Here is a 20446-nt window from a genome sequence, read left to right as displayed (position 1 = left end):
AAGCATAAACGCGTATTTCACACCGATACTCCAACTGTTGTTACTCCAGCAAATCTCAAATCAAATAAAACTCCAATCAGTTAAAAAGCGAAACAAAACTGTCTACGATCACAACAAATTAAAAAGTCATAAAGTTCAATAGTTTGTTGTGTGCCTCACAAAATATAAGTAGTGTGTGTGTGTTTCTCTTCGGTGTCGTTTTATGGCATTTAAAACAAAGTAATTAAAAACAATTTTTCAACTCCACGCAACTTGCCGCACGCACGCACGCACTTCTCTTTCTCTCTCTCTCGAGAAAGGTCGTAAAATTTTGAAAACGCGACGCGACTTTCTAGCTGAACGCCCACACAGTGAACTGTGACTCGCTGACTGTGAAAAAGCCATAAAAACATAACCAATACCCCGATACCCTCGTGGCCGATACTACCACCAAAAACAAAATTCGACAAGTGCCAAGTGCCGTCGCACCAGCCATTAAAAATTGCGGGCCTATAAATCAAGCCGACGGCAGACTCCACACAGGCCGCGACTCGTCCACTTGCCGTGTAATTGATGGTTGCTGTTTAATTACTTTTACAACAAATAAACGTCGCACACACACACGTACACACACGCCCACACACACACACACACACACGCGTACAGAGCAAAGTAATAAAAACATAAACAATAACAGCAGCTGCAATTGCAAGTGCAACAAATTTGTGAATTCAAAGTTTGACTAAAAATCTAAACAAAGGTAAAAACAACAGCAATGTTTTCTCAATTCCACACTTGGCATGCTATCTCTCACTAACACTAACACACGCTCTACCTCATTAATTTACATTATAAATTATTACTAACATTAGTTAGCAGGCAGCCGATCGATAGCTAGAGAGTCTTACTAACCATTTGGCATTGTGCAGAATTAAATTGCTTTGGATCGTGAGTAATGAATCTAGATATAAATAAAAATATATCTACATGTTCGCTTAAGCTGAAATAAGATTTATGTACATTTCGCATATATTCAATTTATTTAATGTGTTTTTTATGTGCTTTTTTTATTATCAAAATACGCACTGTATATACAGCCGATTCTTTCTTTCTTCCCTTCTGTTGCTCTTGCTACCAGATTATAAATCTTTTGCAACATATCTATAGAGCTTATATTGTCAGAGATTGTTTACTTGTTTAAAATCGTTTGGTTTTAGTGTGTTTTAATTTGATTAATTTGAATATAATTAACTGAGACTGGAATTTCAATTAGTTTTCTAATGAGAAGTGATTTGTTTAGGCAAACTACTTATTCTAAATTTTATTATCCAAATCCACAACAGACACTCAAATTTATTTAAAGTTCAAGTTGATACAAAATTCACGCACACTTCATAAAAACACACACACCACAGAAAATAAAATATATTTGTACGCAAAAAATAAGAACATAAAGTTTTTATCTATTGATTCAGATAGGCGAACAGCAACAGCAAAGATTCGATTGATCATCGTTCATCTGCATCTCCACCACTAAAACCAAACTAAAAACTTATTATAACTTTCATAACCAAGAAAAGTCAAATCTCGCATCAACTCCCGACGCTATTCGGCCAGAGAAAAATATGTGCAATGTCAAAATTTGTTTTCGATAGTATGCTGCCAAAGTATCCACAGTTCCAGCCATTTATCAGTTCGCACTTAACCACAACCCCCACAAATTCGTCATCAGCAGCAGTTGCCGCCGCCCTTGCCGCAGCCGCCGCCTCCGCAACCAGCGCCAACTCGCCTGTGCTCCATCCGGGCATCAGCAGCAGCAGCAGCAACAATCACAGCAGCAGCAGCCATCTGCAGTCGTCGCAGCTCTCGCCCAGCTCCAGTGGCCTGCAGCTCAGTCAGCAGCATCTCAGTCAGTCTTCCAACTCGCCGGTGTCCTCCTCGTCGCCCTCCTCGACGGCCCAGCAGCAGCACCAGCAGCAGCAGCAACAACAGCATCATCAGTACTCCTCGCTCTCGGCAGCGCTTCAGCTACAGCAGCAGCAGCATATTAACAAGCTCGCTGCCGCCGCAGCCGCCGTCAGCTCGCAAGGATCTGTTTCCGGCCTTGGTGGTCATCAGTCGCTGGGGCACGCCCATCAGCAGTTGCTGCTAACACCGCCCTCGGCGGGAAACTCACAGACCGGCGACAGCAGCTCGTCCCCATCGCCAGCGACCAGCTCCTCGTTTGCCATACCCACCAGCAAGATGTATCCATATGTGTCAAATCATCCCAGCAGTCATGGCGGCCTCTCCGGCATGCCGGGCTTCTCGGGCCTCGAGGACAAATCCTGCAGGTGAGTGTCCAATAGCAATTTGCAGGTCAAGCCACAAATGAGCCGAGCCGAGCCACCGCATTGGCCACTGCTCGACCACAAATCCATTTCGAATTTGCTCTAATTATTGACTGTGGTCCTCGCCTCGAGTTCTCGGCCATTCATTCATCGAGCGGCCATTAAGGGTCGCATTGTGAGCAAATTAGGGCGAGCGCTGCCGGTGGTGCAGTTAAGCGCTGGCCACAAGATTCGCACGCACTCTGACCTTACACCCGAGCACATTTGCATACACACACACACACAATAGGTGTGAGTGTGAGTGCGCCCACGCAGCGGGCGTAACGTGTATAAAATTAGTGTGCAATTAGTGGCAACCACAGCCGGACCGAGACCGAGACCGGGACCGGGACCTCTGGTCAAGACGCACACCGTGTGTGGCTCATTAGCATTTGACTTGTGGTCGTTAAGGCGGAGCGCGCACAGTTTCTCACACACTTTTCACTTTATGCAAATTGTGCAACAGTTCGGTCTCTCTCTCCCTCTCTCTCTCCCCATCTCGCTCTAACCGTGACTCTATCTATATCTTTTGATCTATCAGCAGGTACACAGACAGCGTGATGAACAGTTACCAGTCGATGAGCGTACCTGCCTCGGCGTCCGCCAGCTTCGCACAGTTCTATCAACATGCAGCGGCCGCCTCGGCCGTCTCCGCCGCCAGCGCGGGCGCCATTGGAGTCGACTCTTTGGGCAATGCCTGCACACAGCCAACTTCGGGCGTGCCCGGAGCCGGTGGTGCCGGCCAAGGTATTGCGGATCTGCCGCGCTATCCGTGGATGACGCTCACCGGTGAGTTGGCATTTTTTTGTTTTTTTTTTAATTTTAATATTGTGCTGCGATCATAAAAACTCTATTAAATGCTTGCATAAATCAAAAGTCCAAAAAACTGTTTGGGGCCAATCAGCGCTGCGGGGGCTGCCGGCAATTAAATTTATACCTTTATGGCCATTCGAGGCGTATAAACAATAGATAAACGCGCTCGTTCTGGGCCAATTTCAAATTCATAATGAACACTTTGCGGGGCATTTCCAAGTCGTTAGATTCGCATAAGTCTTTTGGCCAGCCAAGCAACACACACACACACACACACACACACAGCAAAGAAAGAAGCAGCTAAAAAGAAAAAGTAGCGGCAGTAAATAAAAATGAAAATAGTTGAAATATGTTTGGCTCATTTTTTTGTTCATGTTTTGTATTTTTGTCTTGAAGTGGCGCGTCGATTTGTAATTTAAATAGCTTCAAGGTTGCCACACACATGCACAGACTTGTGCATATACAGTAAACACTGCATATAAGCAATTCTTTTGATTCCAAAATTTCTATATTTTATACTTCCGCTAAAGTTGAGTATCAATTTTATTGAAGACAAAATGAAGTCAGAAGCAAAAACTTGCACATAAATGAGAACTGATTTATCTTAAAATTTATACTGCATAATATTATTAATAAAAGCGTGCAGCTTGTTGTTATATTGAATGCTTACTGTACTTATACATAGATATGTTTGCCAGCGTGCATACAAAACTGGCAATCAGTCAGCTTAGCTACAAGTCCAAAGATACAGATACAGATACATTTTGAGCGCTTGCCTTATGTATTCTGAGCTACAACATTGTTGCTGTTGTTGGTGTTGCTGCTGTTGCTGCTGCTGCTGTTGATCTCTTTATGCATTTAACGTAGTAGCGCAAATTTATGTGGGTCAGTTTAATTTACGCGAAGCGCATTCAGTTTTTTTTTTGTATTTCGTTGCCAGCTGATTTATTTATTTTATTCGCTATATACACATTAAGTATATGGCGGATCACGATTTTCTTTGCATAGACGCGGCTTTTCCAATGGGTATTCAACCCATGGCGCGATTTGAATAATTTGAATGGACCACCAATTAGCATGAGTTATGAACTCTAGGACTCTCCATAAAGAGACTGTGGTGAAATAAAATTTATGGCCACATATAGAACACACAGATATTTGCATTTGCTTATAATGGATTTTAAATATCGTGCCGAAGTTATAGCTTAGTGCCGCTCGACAAAAGATAAAGAATCGATAGAGCTATAAAATTGTGCTCTATAAAAAAGTTATTTCTATTATAAAAATAGCAAAAAGGGATAATCTATTTCGTATTATGATAATTTGGCTTGGCTTAGCCAATGGCCTTTCTAATATATATAGACTATGCTCATCCATATGCATGCCACGTTTTTAGTTAATATTATGTTAAAAGCAAAATAAGAATTATTTGTAAAAAGTCGCTCGACAAGCAGCAGCAAGACAAACGGTATTTCGCACAATGAAATATTTTGCATACGAGTAAAGTATCTACAGCTTGAATGGCATGGCACAGCATCAATGCGATAAAATTGTCAACGAGATCATAGACGACAACGGCGACGGCGACGGCGACGGCGACGGCGACGGCGACGGCGACGGCGACGGCGATGGCGATGGCGATGGCGACGGCGACTGGCTGCGATGAAAGTAAATATGAGCATGACGCCATTACGGCAGCCAAGTGCGCGCGGCACGTCGCCACACACAGATACACACACATGCATGCATGTGTTGCAGTTGCAGCGAAAGAGCGAGAGCTACTCATAGTTAAACGTCGCGCCAGAATCGACTGCAGCAAGTCAACGTCAAATGCTTTTGCCTGCTTGCTGCTGCCCCCGCAGTCCAAACTGCCGTCGCTTTAGCTGCGGCTTTCCCTCTTTGTGGCAAACCCGGACACAAGCAGCAGCAGCAGTTGGTTGCACTTGGGGCGGGATGGGCGGCATGGGCATGGCACACAGCTTTGGCTTTACACAGCTGAATGCTTGCCAAATGCAATTTAACTAATGAATTTTAATATTTTACGCCAAGGCGTCTGAATGAATTTTCATTTTCACATCGTTGCACCAACAATGTTGCAACTTGCTGCTGCTGCTGCTGCTGCACTTGCCTGATTATGCTGATAACAGCGCAAAAAGTTGAACTTTTCTTAATTATGCGCAAAAGCAAGCAACATGATGAAATGAAAGAGCAACGAGCAAATGTTGCAGGCATTTGCAAGCGTAGCACGTGCAACCAACCAGCCAGCCAGCGCTAGATATAAATTCTGCAATCATACAAACACACTATATATATATATATACATATATATGCGATGTGCTATTTGTGCTGTGCATATTAGAGATTGTCCGACTGTCTGCGCCATTAAAATGGCAGCAACAGCGACAAGCGACAAACGACAAAGCCCAACAACTTGCACACAAATTTGTGTATTTTAATTAAAAGCGCGCCATTCTAGAAGCCGAGCAGCAGCTTCATCTGCTTATTAATTAGGCGTCGCGTTGTCGCTGTGGTCTGGACTGGCTGACCAGAGCCGGTCCCAAATGGACCCAAGTGTCCACTTGGCCGACCACCACGCTGGTGGTCTGCGCTTGGGGCTTGTGTATTGGAATTCGTAATGACTTCAACTGCCTTTTTTACTGTCGCTGACAACTGATTGAGTGGTTTACTAGAGTATTTTGGAATGCCAGTCGGAGTGGCCAGTAGCCCGACCATGTCACATAATTTGTGTGCTGCTTGGCTAGAAAGGCTGCCACATGTGGCTGCCAATGCTGAAGGCCAACTCTTCGCTTCTCGACACATGAAAACTATAAAACTAATAACAATTTTCCATATTTTTTTTTTTTTGCAGATTGGATGGGCAGTCCCTTTGAGCGCGTCGTTTGTGGCGATTTCAATGGTAAGTACCTTAAAAAACGCTTCAGCTTAATGTGGCCCATGGCATTGAGCAATAGGGTTATACGCAGAAAATATGAATTAGCGTTTAGCCTTTACAATAAATTCATTTTGCACGCCCTTGATGTCCTTGCCGCATGTCCTTTACCTGCTGCGCACGCAGCTGAAGGGTTCGGGCATTCGTCATAGCGCGTCACAGCGCCGAGTCGGACTTTCACCAATGTCCTGTCATAAATTCTAGCCATTCAATGTCTCTGGCAGTGTCAGCGTGTGTTTACTGTACGTAACAGCAACAACATTCAGCTGGCTGGAATTGGTTATGTGAAAGTTGCAGTCGAAACGAAACGAAATCAGTTTATAATGCGGCCATAAGCCATGCAAGTCAAGTGTTGGCCAAGCTCATAAATCACTTTGATAGTCTAAAAAGATCAACGATCATCTGTGTGTGTGTGTGATAAACATAACAAAATTGCTAGCCAAGCCCAAAAGGCGCCAACGCTACAGTGCGTATTGCTTAAAGGCCACAAAGTTTAGTGTGTGGCAATTGTTGTTGTCGTTAAATTGCTTTAACGATCGTTTTATGATCTATTTACGATTTAACGCATGAACTTGCGGCACGCATAACGATACACACACTGTGAACTGTGACTGTGACTGTGACTATCACTGCTACTCTAACCAGTGATCGAGCGACCAAAACGTGGTTGCTGCTGCTTTTTATGGCGTTGCTTCGATTGTTTGTTAAGCCAAATGCCAGCACATCAACTTTTGGTGTGGCATGTGGCTAGCTGCTGGCAATTCGCCTTAATTAGTGCATCTGTGTGTGTGTGTGTGAAGACGAGTAGCAGTTACTGGCTTGCGATCGAGCTCACAATGGGCGTCATTAAAAGATTAACGACTTTTCGTTACGTTACGTTTCGTTTTTATGTGCAACACGTAACAATTTTGTGCGCTTCGATTGTTACAATTTGTCGTTAGTTAACGACATTAAAAAATGTTAATTGACCGAATGACAATGCTTAACAATAATTTAAATGCGCCATAAACCTAATTTGATGAACGTAAAAAATCAATAAAAATTCTTTTGTTGCTCGTTTTCATTGCATTTGCACCACTGTGCGACTGACTGTCTGTCTGTCAACTGTTTTGCTCAGTGGTGCCATTAATTGGCATTAAATGCGACTTGAGCACATGCGACGGCTTACGGCGGCTTCACTTGACGCCCACATTGCGCATACGCACTGTTACACACACACACAGAGACAAACATTGTGAGTCGTTTAATTGGCGCTGCATAAACAAATCTCGGCGTTGCAAACAGTCTGCGACTGGGACTGGGACTGGGACTGGGACTCTGTTGAAATCGTAGTCAGCTCCTAGGGAGCCAACTTTTTGCTTTGTACGTGCTCCGGCTTTGCTTTCAACGTCACAGATCGTTTGATATGCACACACACCAGACTATGACTATGGAGTTGCCCCTAAAGCGCTGCTCAGTTCAGTTTATTTGCTTTTGCCGCTTGACTATTTAGGCAGAACAACACTTAGCAACGCCGTTTGACAAGCAATTAAATGATCACGAGCGCTATGGCGGCTTATCAAACTACGCGAACTATTTTCGTAAACAAGCCTCTAATTATATTTAGCAACATTCCATTCCATTCCACTTGCTACAAAGTTCCACTCGACAATCGACTTTAGTTTACCTTATTTTCTTTTGAGCTTGGGGCCGATAAGGCAGCGCGCGCTAAACAATCATATTCATTATTTTTTATTAATTTAACATGCTATAACTTACAGTCGTGATAAGCGATTCCATTTCGTATTCAATTGAAATCTCAGTGGACTGTCACTGTCAAAGAGCGCCAAATCAATTGCACAATGCGAGATCATTGAACGCGTCTCCGGGTCTGCAGTGGCGACCCCAAGGCAGCCGAGCTAACCCCCGGGCAACCACTTAACGCCTCTAGCTGGGTCTGGGTCTGCAGTCTATCTACGGTCTCAGTCTCGCTATGTGGCCATCTTTCACTCACTCACACACACATACACACACACATGTGTGTGTATATGCTGTGGCACTGTCACTGGGCCGTCCAAATGTCCGGACGCTGCAAAGGGTTAATTTATGAGGCGCGATAAGCGAATTCCATTTCGTTTCGGTTTTGTTTAATTTCCGATTTTCTCTCTTGTTGCGTTTTTTTTATACATACATATTTTTAAATGTGAGGCGTCCGTTGCTGGCAGTGGAGCAGGGGGCGGGTGTAAGCGGAGTAAATGTGCGACACCGTGTTATCGGCACGTTTCATAGCATTTTTTTTTGTATTCCTACTCCGCGCCAGCGGAAAATTCAAAATGACACGTTTTCGAGTGCGACGGGCAAAAAAATATATGTAACCCCCTTACCCCTTACCCCTTACCACTCGTTACGACTAACCTCCTTGGCAATTTTAACTACCCCGTGTGGCTGTTAATCTGTGGTTTTAATGCCCAAGTGGCGCAAATTGGCGAAAGGGTTTGAATTACACACACACACACACAACGAACGAGTAGTCAGGACATTGACTGCGGGGTTACCAGCATGGATGTCAGATGGAAGCCAGACAGGCAACCAGAATATCGTTCGTTACCCGTTACCCGCCCCCGTCGACATTTGCTTTTGTCACCATCACCAGCAGCACCAGAGCAGACATGTAAATTTTGTAGACAAAATCAAATTAAAAGCGCACACGTTCCACATATCTTTCAACTCGGCGAGTTTATTCCTCTCGTTATGTCGCCAACTTTTGTTGCTTTCATTAATTTCAATTTATATATTAGTTTTAATTTTAATTTAGCCCAACCATTTACCATTTCCCATTCACTGCTTAGAGCACTGAGATCCGTACGTCTTGCCAGGCCATGCGTGGCTCCATTGCATTTCCCAGACAGATTTTCCATTTGCCGTGTGGCGCGTTCAGTGCGTGACGGGCAACATTATTTGTTGTTGTTTGTTGGTTTGTTTGTTTGCTGGGCCGCCATCAACATTAATTAGTGCAAGAACGTCGTTAATATTAATTTCATTGCGAAATTATACACGTCGGTTAATGCACTTGCCACACACTCTTAACTCTTCAAGCTCTCCCCCCCTCTCTCGCTCTCTCGCTCTCTCCATCTCTTTCTGCAATTGTTTTTAGTTGCTGTTGCAAGATATACTTTTATGACGTCGCAAATTGTTGCCATTATCGTTAAGAATATGCGCCATATAAATAATTGTAACAACTCGGCTAATGGATAATGCGAATTATATTGTAATTGATTGCAACAGGCAAGAAGGGAAGACCCATAGCCAGAAAAGTGTAAGAAAGTAAAGCACGACTCGGCCAGATCCCGAAATAAATGTATCAAATCAAAAAGTTCCTACTACTATATGAAATCCTTATTTGAATTGATTACTACTTTATCATCGATTTATTAATCGATTTGAATTGTCTTTTTGCTTGAACTTAAATCCACACGAAAATAAGTCCGATTCCAATGTTTATCCAACAAAGGCGACCGAGGAACACAAATTCCGAATACTCCCATGCCCATTCTCATCTCTAGTGTGATGTCCATATTTTACTGAAACTATTTAAAGATCTTCCGTTTTCTCTTCTATATATAAACTGATGATTTCGATTAAATTTGTAGACTACTTTCAACGGATTTATTATGTCTTCCAATTGAAATCCAAAACGTCATATTCCATATTGATATTTTTTTATTTCTTCCTACTTCATTATGTCCATTGTAATAATTTCATTTGCTTTCACATTTCATTACAATTACAACACATTTAAATGCATTTGTTTGTAGTTGTAACCAGTTCCACTGTTGTAATCCTCCCTTGGGCGACGCCATAAAAACTCGTCTTTCAACTTTTGTAGCATCTTTTGTCACTGCAAATACCAAGAAGTAGTGGAGGTAGAAGAAGAAGCAAGAAGTGGTAGTGCAACTTTAATGAAGTCATTCAGGTAACTTCTAAGTGTAACCTGAGCTTAAGGCAGAGCGGGGTTAGTTTGGAGTAGGGGGGGAGGAGGAAAACAAACAATAAGCGCACATCAATAACAAAAAGGTTCAGTGGTTCAGTTCAGTTCAGTTCAGGTTTTGCCACCATTTTAGGCGGCAGCCATTAACCGAAGGTATGAATGCACTCACACACACACGCACGCACAATGAATTGCCTGCGTATTGGTGAGTCATTAATCACTTGCTGTCAACTAACATTGAATGCTTAAGAAAATGAGAAAATAGTTAAGTCAAAGCGAGTCTGCGGTCGTTGCAGCCAATCAATTGTTTGCGTATGCCTCTATGTGTGTCTGTGTATGTGTGTGGGTGTCAGGAGCTAGCAGGACCACACCTTGCATGGGAGACAGGAACGCAGACTGAGCCAAAATGAAATTACGAGCATTGTGCGCTGCGGGACAGCGCGTCGCGCTTTATACAATGCAAGGGGGAAGCGTATGAGGGGCGAGTGGAGTGAGGGGGGAGCGACAGCACTAAGCATGAGTTATGTGCATGGCTAGGTAAATATAGAACCCGCAGCAAATGCGTCGATCGATCGATGCTTTTTATACCTATTTAAATGTCACGTTGCCACAAAGCTAACATGATGGCAGGAGAGGGAAGCAGGGGGGGAGCGAGAGGTGGAGTAAGTGAATAGCATTTTAATACGTCATCGTTTCAAGCCGCCGTCTTGTGTGTCGACCCACGCAACTTAAGTTATGGCTGACATCTGTTTAAGTTGCGCCAACGCCAAACCAAATACAAATTCCGAAATTCTGTGTGTCGCGTTTTTGTTTTTACCAAAAAAAAAATTGTGGCGACAACTGGCGTGGAGTGGAGTGGAGTGGAGTACGCTGTGCACTCGGCCGTAAACGCACTCGCTTGCCCCACTCGAGGTTGCGCGCAATTTCTATGCGTGTGTGTGTGTGTGTGTTTGTTTTCAATAAAAGTCGTTATAATGTTGCCAAGGTTCATAGAACGCACAAATGAACTTGACGGCAATGGCAACGCCAACGGCAAGAGAATAGAACAGAACTGAGAGCCCCAATCGACCCAATGAAGGCAATCAATTTCAATTTCTCTGCTCTTTGTCGCTGTCTTTGCCCAATTCTTACCCCGAAAAGCCAATGAGGCGTCTAAAGGGCAAGACGAGGCCAATTGCAGTTTGTTGTTGAACCTTTTTCTTTATTTTTGTTTTTTTATTTTACTTTGTTTTTGTTCTTGTGCCAGACAAAGGCAGCAACAAAAAAATGTTGATGACCCGGCTAAGCAACAAACTCGCACACACACACACACACACGTACTCACAGTCACTCTAATATGTATTCATACAGTCGCATATTGAACGTCACTTCATTGTGATCATTGAACGGCCGTTGATTGTCGCATCGTTTCGCAGCGATTTTAATCGCCAACTGTGCGCGCATTAAACGCCTTTCATTTGCAATTAAATTGAGGCCCCCCTCCCCCCAACAAACACACAGGCAGACAGACAAACACAGACTTATGTGGGGGGGTGGGGGTTGTCAAGTTGCGGTCAGTTGGCGACGCGTGTGCGGAAGCAACTACAATCGTAACGACAGCTGTCAAATACAGTTTTGTACTTCAGGGCCCAACGCTGGCCCAAAAATCTTGCGGATTACCAATTCTAGACGCCTAATGCCATTTATGGGCCATCGTTACAAATGTTCTAGCTACCCAGCTACCCAGCCCTGTCTCCCACTCTCTCTTTCTCTCTCTCTCTCTTGCACGAAATTAGTTCGCACCGTATGAAAGCAGCTTCGGCACTTTTGGCCAGGACAAACAAATTTATAGAAACTTTTAGCAGCGCGAGCGAGAAAGATTTTTTCATTCTCCGCTTCTGCTCTCTCTCTCTCTCTTTCTATTTTTTGCGTGCGTCTCTTCCGTTTTCCCTTTTAACTTCTGGCCATATATTTTTCACATTTATGGCGAGTATTTTGTCTTATCACACCCCAATGTTTGCAGTGCGTGCAAAAAAAAAAAACGAAAAAGAAAACAGAACAAAAAAAATAAATGCCAAGCTACTCGTGCAACGTCTGTGGCTCATTGCTGAAGCTGAAAACATGAGGCGTGGTGCCTCCCAAGCCACCCACAAGATTAAAAATGCCATAAAGACAGTAAGGGTGAATGGCTCTAATGGCTGCCGTTTCGTTGTTTTTGTTGTTGTTGTCTCTTTTTCACCCCTGCGCCGTTAGTCTCGTTGCCATGTGTGCTCACACACACACACACACACATAGAAGCGGCGAATGTGTCTGTGTCTGTGTCCCCGGGAAATGGAAATGGCATTTTCAGTCGTAGTTATTTTCGCCAGCAATAGCTGCTACCGTTAATCGAGGCGTACGAAGGTATCGCCGTATCTTTAATATCGTGTAGCAGATGCATTTAGATATATGCGCCAAAACATATTCCGACTATATCTCAAACCAATGCTGCAATAATTACTTTAATGAGCATACACAACACTTTAATATAAGTTGTAAAAATATAACAAAATATGCTTTAAAAATATAGCAAATATATTAATTATAATAAATATTTGTTAAATTGCGTTTAAGATCATGAATTCATTGCCATATTTGCTCTGCTTTGATTTAATTTAAAGCAAATTAGCTAGACTGACAAAAGCTGACTGCTCTGTTCAATTTATGACACCAGCGCGTTCAGTTAAATATTCTAAAATAAAATATACACATAAAAAGTCAATTCAAATTATATTTTTATATTAATTATTTTCTCACTTTATGTGTTTAAAAAGTTTATTTTGTATTTTTGTTACAACTACTTTTTATACTTATTTTTATTCCATGATCTACATGCTGTATGATCTATAGCTATCTATCGCTTATCGATAATAATGTGACTTTAAGTGTTTCGTCGCTCTTTAAACTGTTTGCTTAAATTTGATTGCATGCGTATGCTTTTGAAATGTTGAGCCATTAACTAAGTTTGAATTACCGTAAGTCTACTTTGTTTGTCAACTAAAGTTTTAGCGCTTAGCTGCCATTGAAAAGCGTCATTTTCATTTTGCCGCCATTGTTCGTGACTAAAGTTTGAGCTTAATTTGTGTTTGCTTCAATTCGCAAGGCACAAACATAATCCAATGAGCCGCCGCTGCTTCCGCTGGCTCAATCTTCGTGCTCGTACCCCCCCCAAAATTTGAAAAGAGCAGCAGCAGCAGCAGCAGCGATTCCAATAATGGCGCGAAATATTTGATGAGAATATATTAATCCCCAAGGAGCCAGCGTTGAATATTCGCAATGTGGCCAGGCCAGGCCAGACCATGCCAGGGCAGAAGAGAGATAGCGACACCCTGCCATATATTTGACAAGATTAAGCACACAATTAGCAATTTATTCTACTGCTGCTGCTGTTTCTGGCATGTTCAAGTTGTAGGTGGGGGCGTGGCAGGCAGCCAGCCAGACAGACAGAGAGGCAAGGGGCACATTGGCAACGCATTGCACATAAATTGCACGGTGAGGCACGTTGAGCATCCCCGTCTAAGGATTTGCCACCCCTCGGGCGCACATTTAGCATTTGTAGCCAAGCAGTGAGCACAGAATATTGTGCGTCTGATTAAATTTAAATAAATTTAATAAACATAAATTATTTGCAGTAGCAACAACAACAACAACAGACAGCAACCTGACTCCACTTTCCGCCCTCTGTTGTTGCTTTTGCTGTTAGTGCCACCCTCTATGTTAATGGCGGCGTTTACCTGCCCCTGCTAAAAGCAGCACAAAGACGCCAGATGTTGCCCGCGAGCAGCAGCGTCTGTATCTGAAGCTGGAGCTGGAGCTGGAGCCTTTAAGCGGCTTTTCTTTGAAAGTTTAATTAGTCCTGGCGCGCATTTGCATATACTTTGGGCCTGGGCTGCTCCCTGGGGATGCCATTTTGTGTCATGCATTGAGCAGGAAACATTGCAGATCGTCGACGAACTTTGGAAAGCAATGAGCAGAGCCAGAGCCAGAGCCAGAGCCAGAGGCAGCCAAGTAGGAGCCAAAAAGCAAAATTGTTGAAGCATCAAATTTTTGGGGAGAGCAATGTTCATTTTGTATTTTCTATGGCTGTCTGTCTAACTAAGTATGTGTGTGTGTGTGCGTGTGTGTGTTGAGGCATGTTAAATGTCTGCCGTTTGTTTATATATCTTTCAACATGCCATCCGGGGGAAGTTCGTTTCGAAAAGAAATGTACATATAAACAAATCAGCATAAAACAAAACCTCAAATACATTTTTGGAAAAGAAGCGAAGCTCCCCAAGCAAATCAGGAATGCGAGAGGGAGAGCGAGAGAGCTGAGAAACCCTTCAACAAATGTAAGATAATGTGAATAATTAAACGCTGTTAACATGGAAAAGAAACGACGACAGGTAGAGCGGCCCGGCAATTCTTAGAAGCCAACGTAGACAACATTTTCTATAGAATATTTTATGAATTAATTTAAATCCAGAAAATAATTGAATGATAACATAAATTTACCAAACAAAGTCATTAGCTGAACTCACATTTCAGATCAGATAACTGCTAAAATATGTTTCAACTTAAGTTTGTTTTTTTTCTTTGTGTTTGTGAAAGAAAGTTTATAAAATATTTCAATTAAAACGCTCGTATATTAAGTAAGTTGCCCGATTATTTTCCAGAATACAAAGAACTGAATTAAGTTTATGTTTGTCTCTTAATCGGCGAGCGCATCAAGCATAAAATGAGAAACACTTAAAATTTTTCAGCGTTTATTTAAAAACTTTATTAAAAGTAGAATCATTTATTTTAGCACAACTCGTGTCTATATTATGTTAATGATCTGTTTATGATTATGAGCATTTTTTTTAACGCCATTAGCTATAGCATATAACTCATTAAACAAATGCCAAAAATTCCCATTGCTAAATTGCATTATTCATATTCAGCAAGTTTTTGCCAACTCGACAACAGTCCACAGAATTTTTGAATTCCGCCAAGAGTTCAAATTTGCTGGCAAATACTTTTCAATTCTCGCATACGCACCATAGAAAGCGCACAAAAAAAAAAAGAAAAACAAATCAAGAAATTTTTATATATGGCAACAAACATGCAAACGTTTCAAATTAATTACCAACAACAACAACAATTGAGACGACAATAACGTTAACAATAAACACTCGCTACAATGTTTCAAAGTCTGTGTCAAACGATATGTAAATTTGTTTATTATTTATCGAAACGAATGGATGAAAAAAGCGAAGCGCTGAAATAAATGCACACACACACACACACACACACACACACACACACACAAGCTAAATGTTTGTTTATTGTACAACAATTTTGTGTCGCTTGATAAACAAACGAACCCGTTGATGTCGCCGTCCCCACGGCATTTGAATCATTCGAACTCACACACACACAAACACACACACCCAGAATACAAACACAAGTGTATGCATAGATACAGCTAGATAGAGCTATAGATACATTTACTAACACGTAAACTATGGCGCTTTTTTTATAAGTGTACGCCCTCCACAACCCGCTCGACTAGCCACTGTGCACGTGTGTGCCACTGTGCATATGTATTAGTGTGTGTGTGTGCGCGCTTTATTGTACGCTTTGAATTGTTTTTATGATTTTAATGTCATCATAAGTTTCAGTAAGCTCTTTTTTCGTCTGCCGCTGTTTATTGAACAATTACGTTTATTATTATGAATACTTTTAATTGTTAATGTCATTGTTATAGAGCGAGCGACCCATTGGAGGCGCCGTCTTGGGATCCCAGCCCATCCGCAGTACGAAAATATAAATAAATATTTTCATTGGGTGCTCTGCTTACCTTTTTGGCCAACGCCATGGCGTCTGGCCGGCCGGCCGCCTTTGTTTAATCACTTGAGCTGCTGCTCGCTGCTTGGGGCTCATTGGACGCAGTCCACTTATACTAAATGATTTGAATCATGAATCACATGCCACTAGCAATAGCAGCAGTAGTCAATCGCTTCAGTCAATTGCGGCCGCAGTTTATGGTGCGCTAATTGATTTTTAATTGGAAAAAAATTGAAAATTGATTTTGCACAGCATTGTGCAATGAACCGGTTTGATTCCTAGTTTTAGCGACGTTTTCAATGCGCAATAAATTCATTGAATTTTATCTGTACAACAGTCGTCGCGCTAAAGACCCATCCAAGCCATATAGGAAAATTAAATGAATCGAACGTAAATTATTTATGGCTTTGTTGAGTGTTGTAATCCTAACGGATTTGTAAACGGCATGTGAAGCGGAAGTGGCAGCCCTAGGTACGAAATTAAGCAACCAATTCGCGGAATTTTAAATTAATTATTTGAATATTTTCAACACAAAAAATTAAATCAAATAAATTTGAATTACAATCTAGTCAGAGCTAAGCTCAAGCTGTAAACAAAACGCATTTTATATTTAATTGAATGTTTACACTATGCTATCAATAGCTCCTGGGGGTTATTGAACTCTGTGTGATTATTTTCAATTTATTGAAAACTATGCTTTATCAACTGAAAGTTAAACGCTGCTTTTGTTGGGGAATTGCAGCGAGTGCATTCCTTGGGGACAGAGCCGATTGCAGCACCACAGCATCATCCATTGTCGATTGCCGGCCATTATCAAAATCTGTCGGTCGAACGACTTGAAATGAAAAATCAATATGTCTCGCTTGCAGTCAGAATAGATTTCTTTTCAGTCCCTCAACTTTATTTTGTTTTTTGGCTCTGATACTGGCTCATCGCATTTGGTATTTTAACTCAAAATGCGCTCACGTTGAAATTCCGGTTTGAGCTCTGCGCCGACTCACCACTCGCCATACTCACTCAACTCTCCCTCTCTCTCTCTCTCTCTCTCTCTCTATGAGAGCCATGCTGTTGCCATGACGACGCTGCCGTTTGATATCTGTATGTGTGTGTGTGCGTGCGTGTGTGTGTCTACCTGTCTGTTACAGACGCTGCGGCAGCCATATTGGATTCCAGCACTCCTTAGCACAATGCAGCCGTCTCGCTCGCACCTGCGCGCAACTGCCATTGGCAGTCGTAAATCTCTTTTAGGGGCGCGTGTGTCCTGGGAGAGTCGTGATTTATGGGACGAATTGTAGCTGCTCATTGTAGCGTGTAAATAATTTAGATTAGTTTGGCATTGCTCCCCCCCCGCCGAATCCTGCAGCTTGTGCTGCTTGGGGCCAGGGGGGTAAGGTGGTTGATTAGAATTGAAGTTGAAGCTGTCCCCTTTATTGGCGTGCTAGAGTCGCCTTTTTTTTATAGCGATAGCTTGTGGCATTTATTTAATTGATAGATACTACAAATAGTTGCATTTTTTGACTCATTAGCAAGCCCAAAATAAATAATAAAAAAAAAGTTAAAAAACTGTTGACTCACGTGTGGGCACAAAAATGATTTACGACTGCATTGGAATTCCGGCACAAATGCACCTTTCAAAATATTACGCAAAACTTGTCCCTCCGCTTTGTCTTCTTCGGCCAAACGCAAACTCTACAAACCATAAAAAATTAACGCTGACGTGAAAACCTTTTACCTTTCGCAACAACTACAAATATGTAAAGAAAGTAAAGAGAGAAAAAACTGTTGTCATAAAACAGCAAGCGGGAAAAGCAAGACTTGAGGCCTGCAATTTGCAGATAGCGAAATTTTGATTTCCTAAACATAAACACAAAGTACATGCCCATATCCATTACCAACTTGCCAACCAACTGCTCGGTCTGACTCCCGTCCTAGCTGCTGCTATCATCAGGCACGCACCGTCGCGCAAAAAATTCGCACAGGTAGCATGGAAAATTGCTAAAAAGCAGAAAAGTGTGGAAAAAAACTAGTCAGACTAAAAATGCTTGGAATTTGTTGCTGCTCTGCCCGCAGCGCAGCGAGAGCTGCCGCTGGGTAAAATGCGCTGCTGTTTGCTGTCTGTCTATACTTTTTTCTTTTTTTTTCACTTTTCGTTTGTTCTTCGCTTTCACCCTTTACATGCCGTGCCTTGTGCGAATCAAAGCAAACAGCGTAGCTGCCCCGTGGCGTCTGATGTCCTGCCGTGTTGCTGGCTGCGCGGCGCTGACGTCAGAGCTCTATGTGTTGCTCGTAATTTGCCGCAGACATTTGCAGTGCATTCACTTGCCTGCTAGCCCCCACCCCCACGCCCTTTTTGGCGCAAGGCGCAATTAAACAATTGTGTGGCCTGTTGTCTCTCCGGCTAATGGCGCTGGACACAAATCAAGCGCCTTAACGACCCGCAGCACTCGCAACTCGTTGCGATATTCCATTTGGGGTCTGACAGCATCTTCGCAGCTCATTAAGTGCTGCCAAAAACAGCACTCGACATGAACCGAACGTGACTAACGCAAGCTCTTCCCTCTGCTTTGTTCTTTCTCCAATCGCAGGCCCCAACGGTTGTCCGCGTCGACGCGGCCGCCAGACCTACACCCGCTTCCAGACGCTCGAGCTGGAGAAGGAGTTCCATTTCAATCACTACTTGACGCGGCGGCGACGCATCGAGATTGCACACGCTCTCTGCCTGACCGAGCGTCAAATTAAGATTTGGTTCCAAAATCGTCGCATGAAATTGAAGAAGGAACTGCGCGCAGTCAAAGAAATAAATGAACAGGTGAGTGCGATACAAAAAACAAAACTCGACACAAGATTTCTTGACTAATTGTGCCTTCTATGTGGCTCTTGATTCTTCAGGCGCGTCGAGATCGTGAGGAGCAGGAGAAAATGAAGGCACAGGAGACCATGAAATCCGCCCAGCAGAACAAGCAAGTGCAGCAGCAGCAACAGCAACAACAACAACAGCAGCAGCAACAGCAGCAGCAACAACAGCAGCAGCAGCAGCAACAGCATCAGCAGCAGCAGGATCATCACTCGATCATTGCACACAATCCGGGCCACTTGCATCACTCCGTTGTCGGCCAAAACGATCTCAAGCTTGGCCTGGGCATGGGCGTTGGCGCCGGCCTCGGCGCTGGCATTGGCCCCGGCCTGGGCGCCGGCCTCGGCGGCAATCTGGGCATGATGAGCGCCCTGGACAAGAGCAATCACGATCTGCTCAAGGCGGTCAGTAAGGTCAACTCCTAAGCCGTGCACTCCACACTGCAATACGAATACCACCATCCACACACCGTCTCAGCATCATTGAGTTTTGACATGCTTGCACTACGTGAAGCGGCGTAGAGCGTAGAGCGAAAAGGAAAATTAAAACAAAAGTTGATAACTTAAATACGTAACGTTTTTACATAGTAAATAGTTTAAGCCTATGTCTAATCGGAATACATAAAATACTATAACAATATACACAAGAAGAGAATAGAAATATATATATACATATATATTTACCATATAACAAACAGATCAAACGACTGTGCACAGTGGTTAGCAGGCAATTGGCTGAGCGCTAAACTAGCAAAAGCTTTAATTATGTTTACAACATTTCAATCATTTCAATCCCACACATACATTGCTACTGAAATACTGATGCTGATTTACTTACTTGCTATGCCGAGCATAGTGACGACTCTTTCAAAACTAAGCTACTTCCGTTTTAGCTGAGGGGGCGTCTTGGCCATAGACTTGCCTGCAGCACTGTGCACGCTATGCTAATGTTAACGAGAATGAGAAAACACTTGATCTATACAGTCTAGCGGTAAATGCTTAAGTAGTAGGGGTACTCTGCTTGAATTGATAATGTGAAATGAGCGATATTTGATAGTCAAATAGTCAGATAGTCAAAAGATAAGCGAATATGCTGCACTCGTTACGAAATTAGTCTGAGTACAAGTAACGTGTAGCGAGTAGCGAGTGGCGAGTTCAACTGTAAAATTATTTGCGACTGCTGTAGATTTATACTTATACCTATATGTACGCGTTTAACTATGTTTACATAAACATAAACTTATATATACATATACAATTATGATAACTATACAATTATATATGTAAAACGTTAAAAGTAGTTCTCATACTATTTATGTTTATTTTTCGATATTGTATGAAAAGCAAAATCTTCCAATAGTTTTTTGTTTATTGTGTTTGTAATTTGTTGTACGCCAATGCTTAAATATTTTTGTTCGCTTAGACAAAAGCTTAAATGCAAAAAACATTTTGTCAAATGCCATATTATTATTAATTCTATAGCTAACTATGCATAAAACAAAACCTAATAAGCTAAACTATGAAAAAGAACACAAAAAAAAAACAAAAAAAAAAAAAAGAATATATATGTATGAAAAACAGCGCAAAAACATTTCCCTAACTACAGTAATAAGTATATATATATATATTTGTAATGAGTTACAAAAACGGTATGAAACATACCCAAAAGCATAATCACGATTTCAAATA

The 20446-nt window shown here is 42.4% G+C and overlaps 1 protein-coding gene across 2 annotated transcripts; it reads left to right on the top strand.

Moving 5' to 3' along the window:
• Positions 1–687: 687 nt before the first annotated feature.
• Positions 688–20013, top strand: LOC108604376 (homeobox protein abdominal-A). Of its 2 annotated transcripts, none has more exons than XM_017993831.1 (6): positions 688–739; positions 1455–2312; positions 2893–3137; positions 6031–6078; positions 18490–18713; positions 18794–20013. In XM_017993831.1, exons 2-6 carry the CDS (start codon positions 1612–1614, stop codon positions 19181–19183), a joined length of 1608 nt encoding a protein of 535 aa, XP_017849320.1. In that variant the 5' UTR covers positions 688–739; positions 1455–1611; the 3' UTR covers positions 19184–20013. The 2 variants fall into 2 exon arrangements, with proteins under 2 accessions (XP_017849320.1, XP_017849319.1); XM_017993830.1 differs by having other exon boundaries at positions 689–739; positions 2890–3137.
• Positions 20014–20446: the final 433 nt, after the last annotated feature.

This window comes from Drosophila busckii, chromosome 3R (assembly GCF_011750605.1).
Source record: "Drosophila busckii strain San Diego stock center, stock number 13000-0081.31 chromosome 3R, ASM1175060v1, whole genome shotgun sequence".
Lineage (NCBI taxonomy): Eukaryota > Metazoa > Arthropoda > Insecta > Diptera > Drosophilidae > Drosophila > Drosophila busckii.
This window is presented reverse-complemented; position numbering and strand designations above follow the sequence as displayed.

Coding starts and splice junctions, on each gene's coding strand:
- LOC108604376 (XM_017993830.1), top strand. CDS start 1,612: ATGTCAAAATTTGTTTTCGATAGTATGCTGCCAAAGTATCCACAGTTC. Junction 3,138..6,030: donor TCCGTGGATGACGCTCACCG/GTGAGTTGGCAT, acceptor TTTTTTTTGCAG/ATTGGATGGGCAGTCCCTTT. Junction 18,714..18,793: donor TCAAAGAAATAAATGAACAG/GTGAGTGCGATA, acceptor TTGATTCTTCAG/GCGCGTCGAGATCGTGAGGA.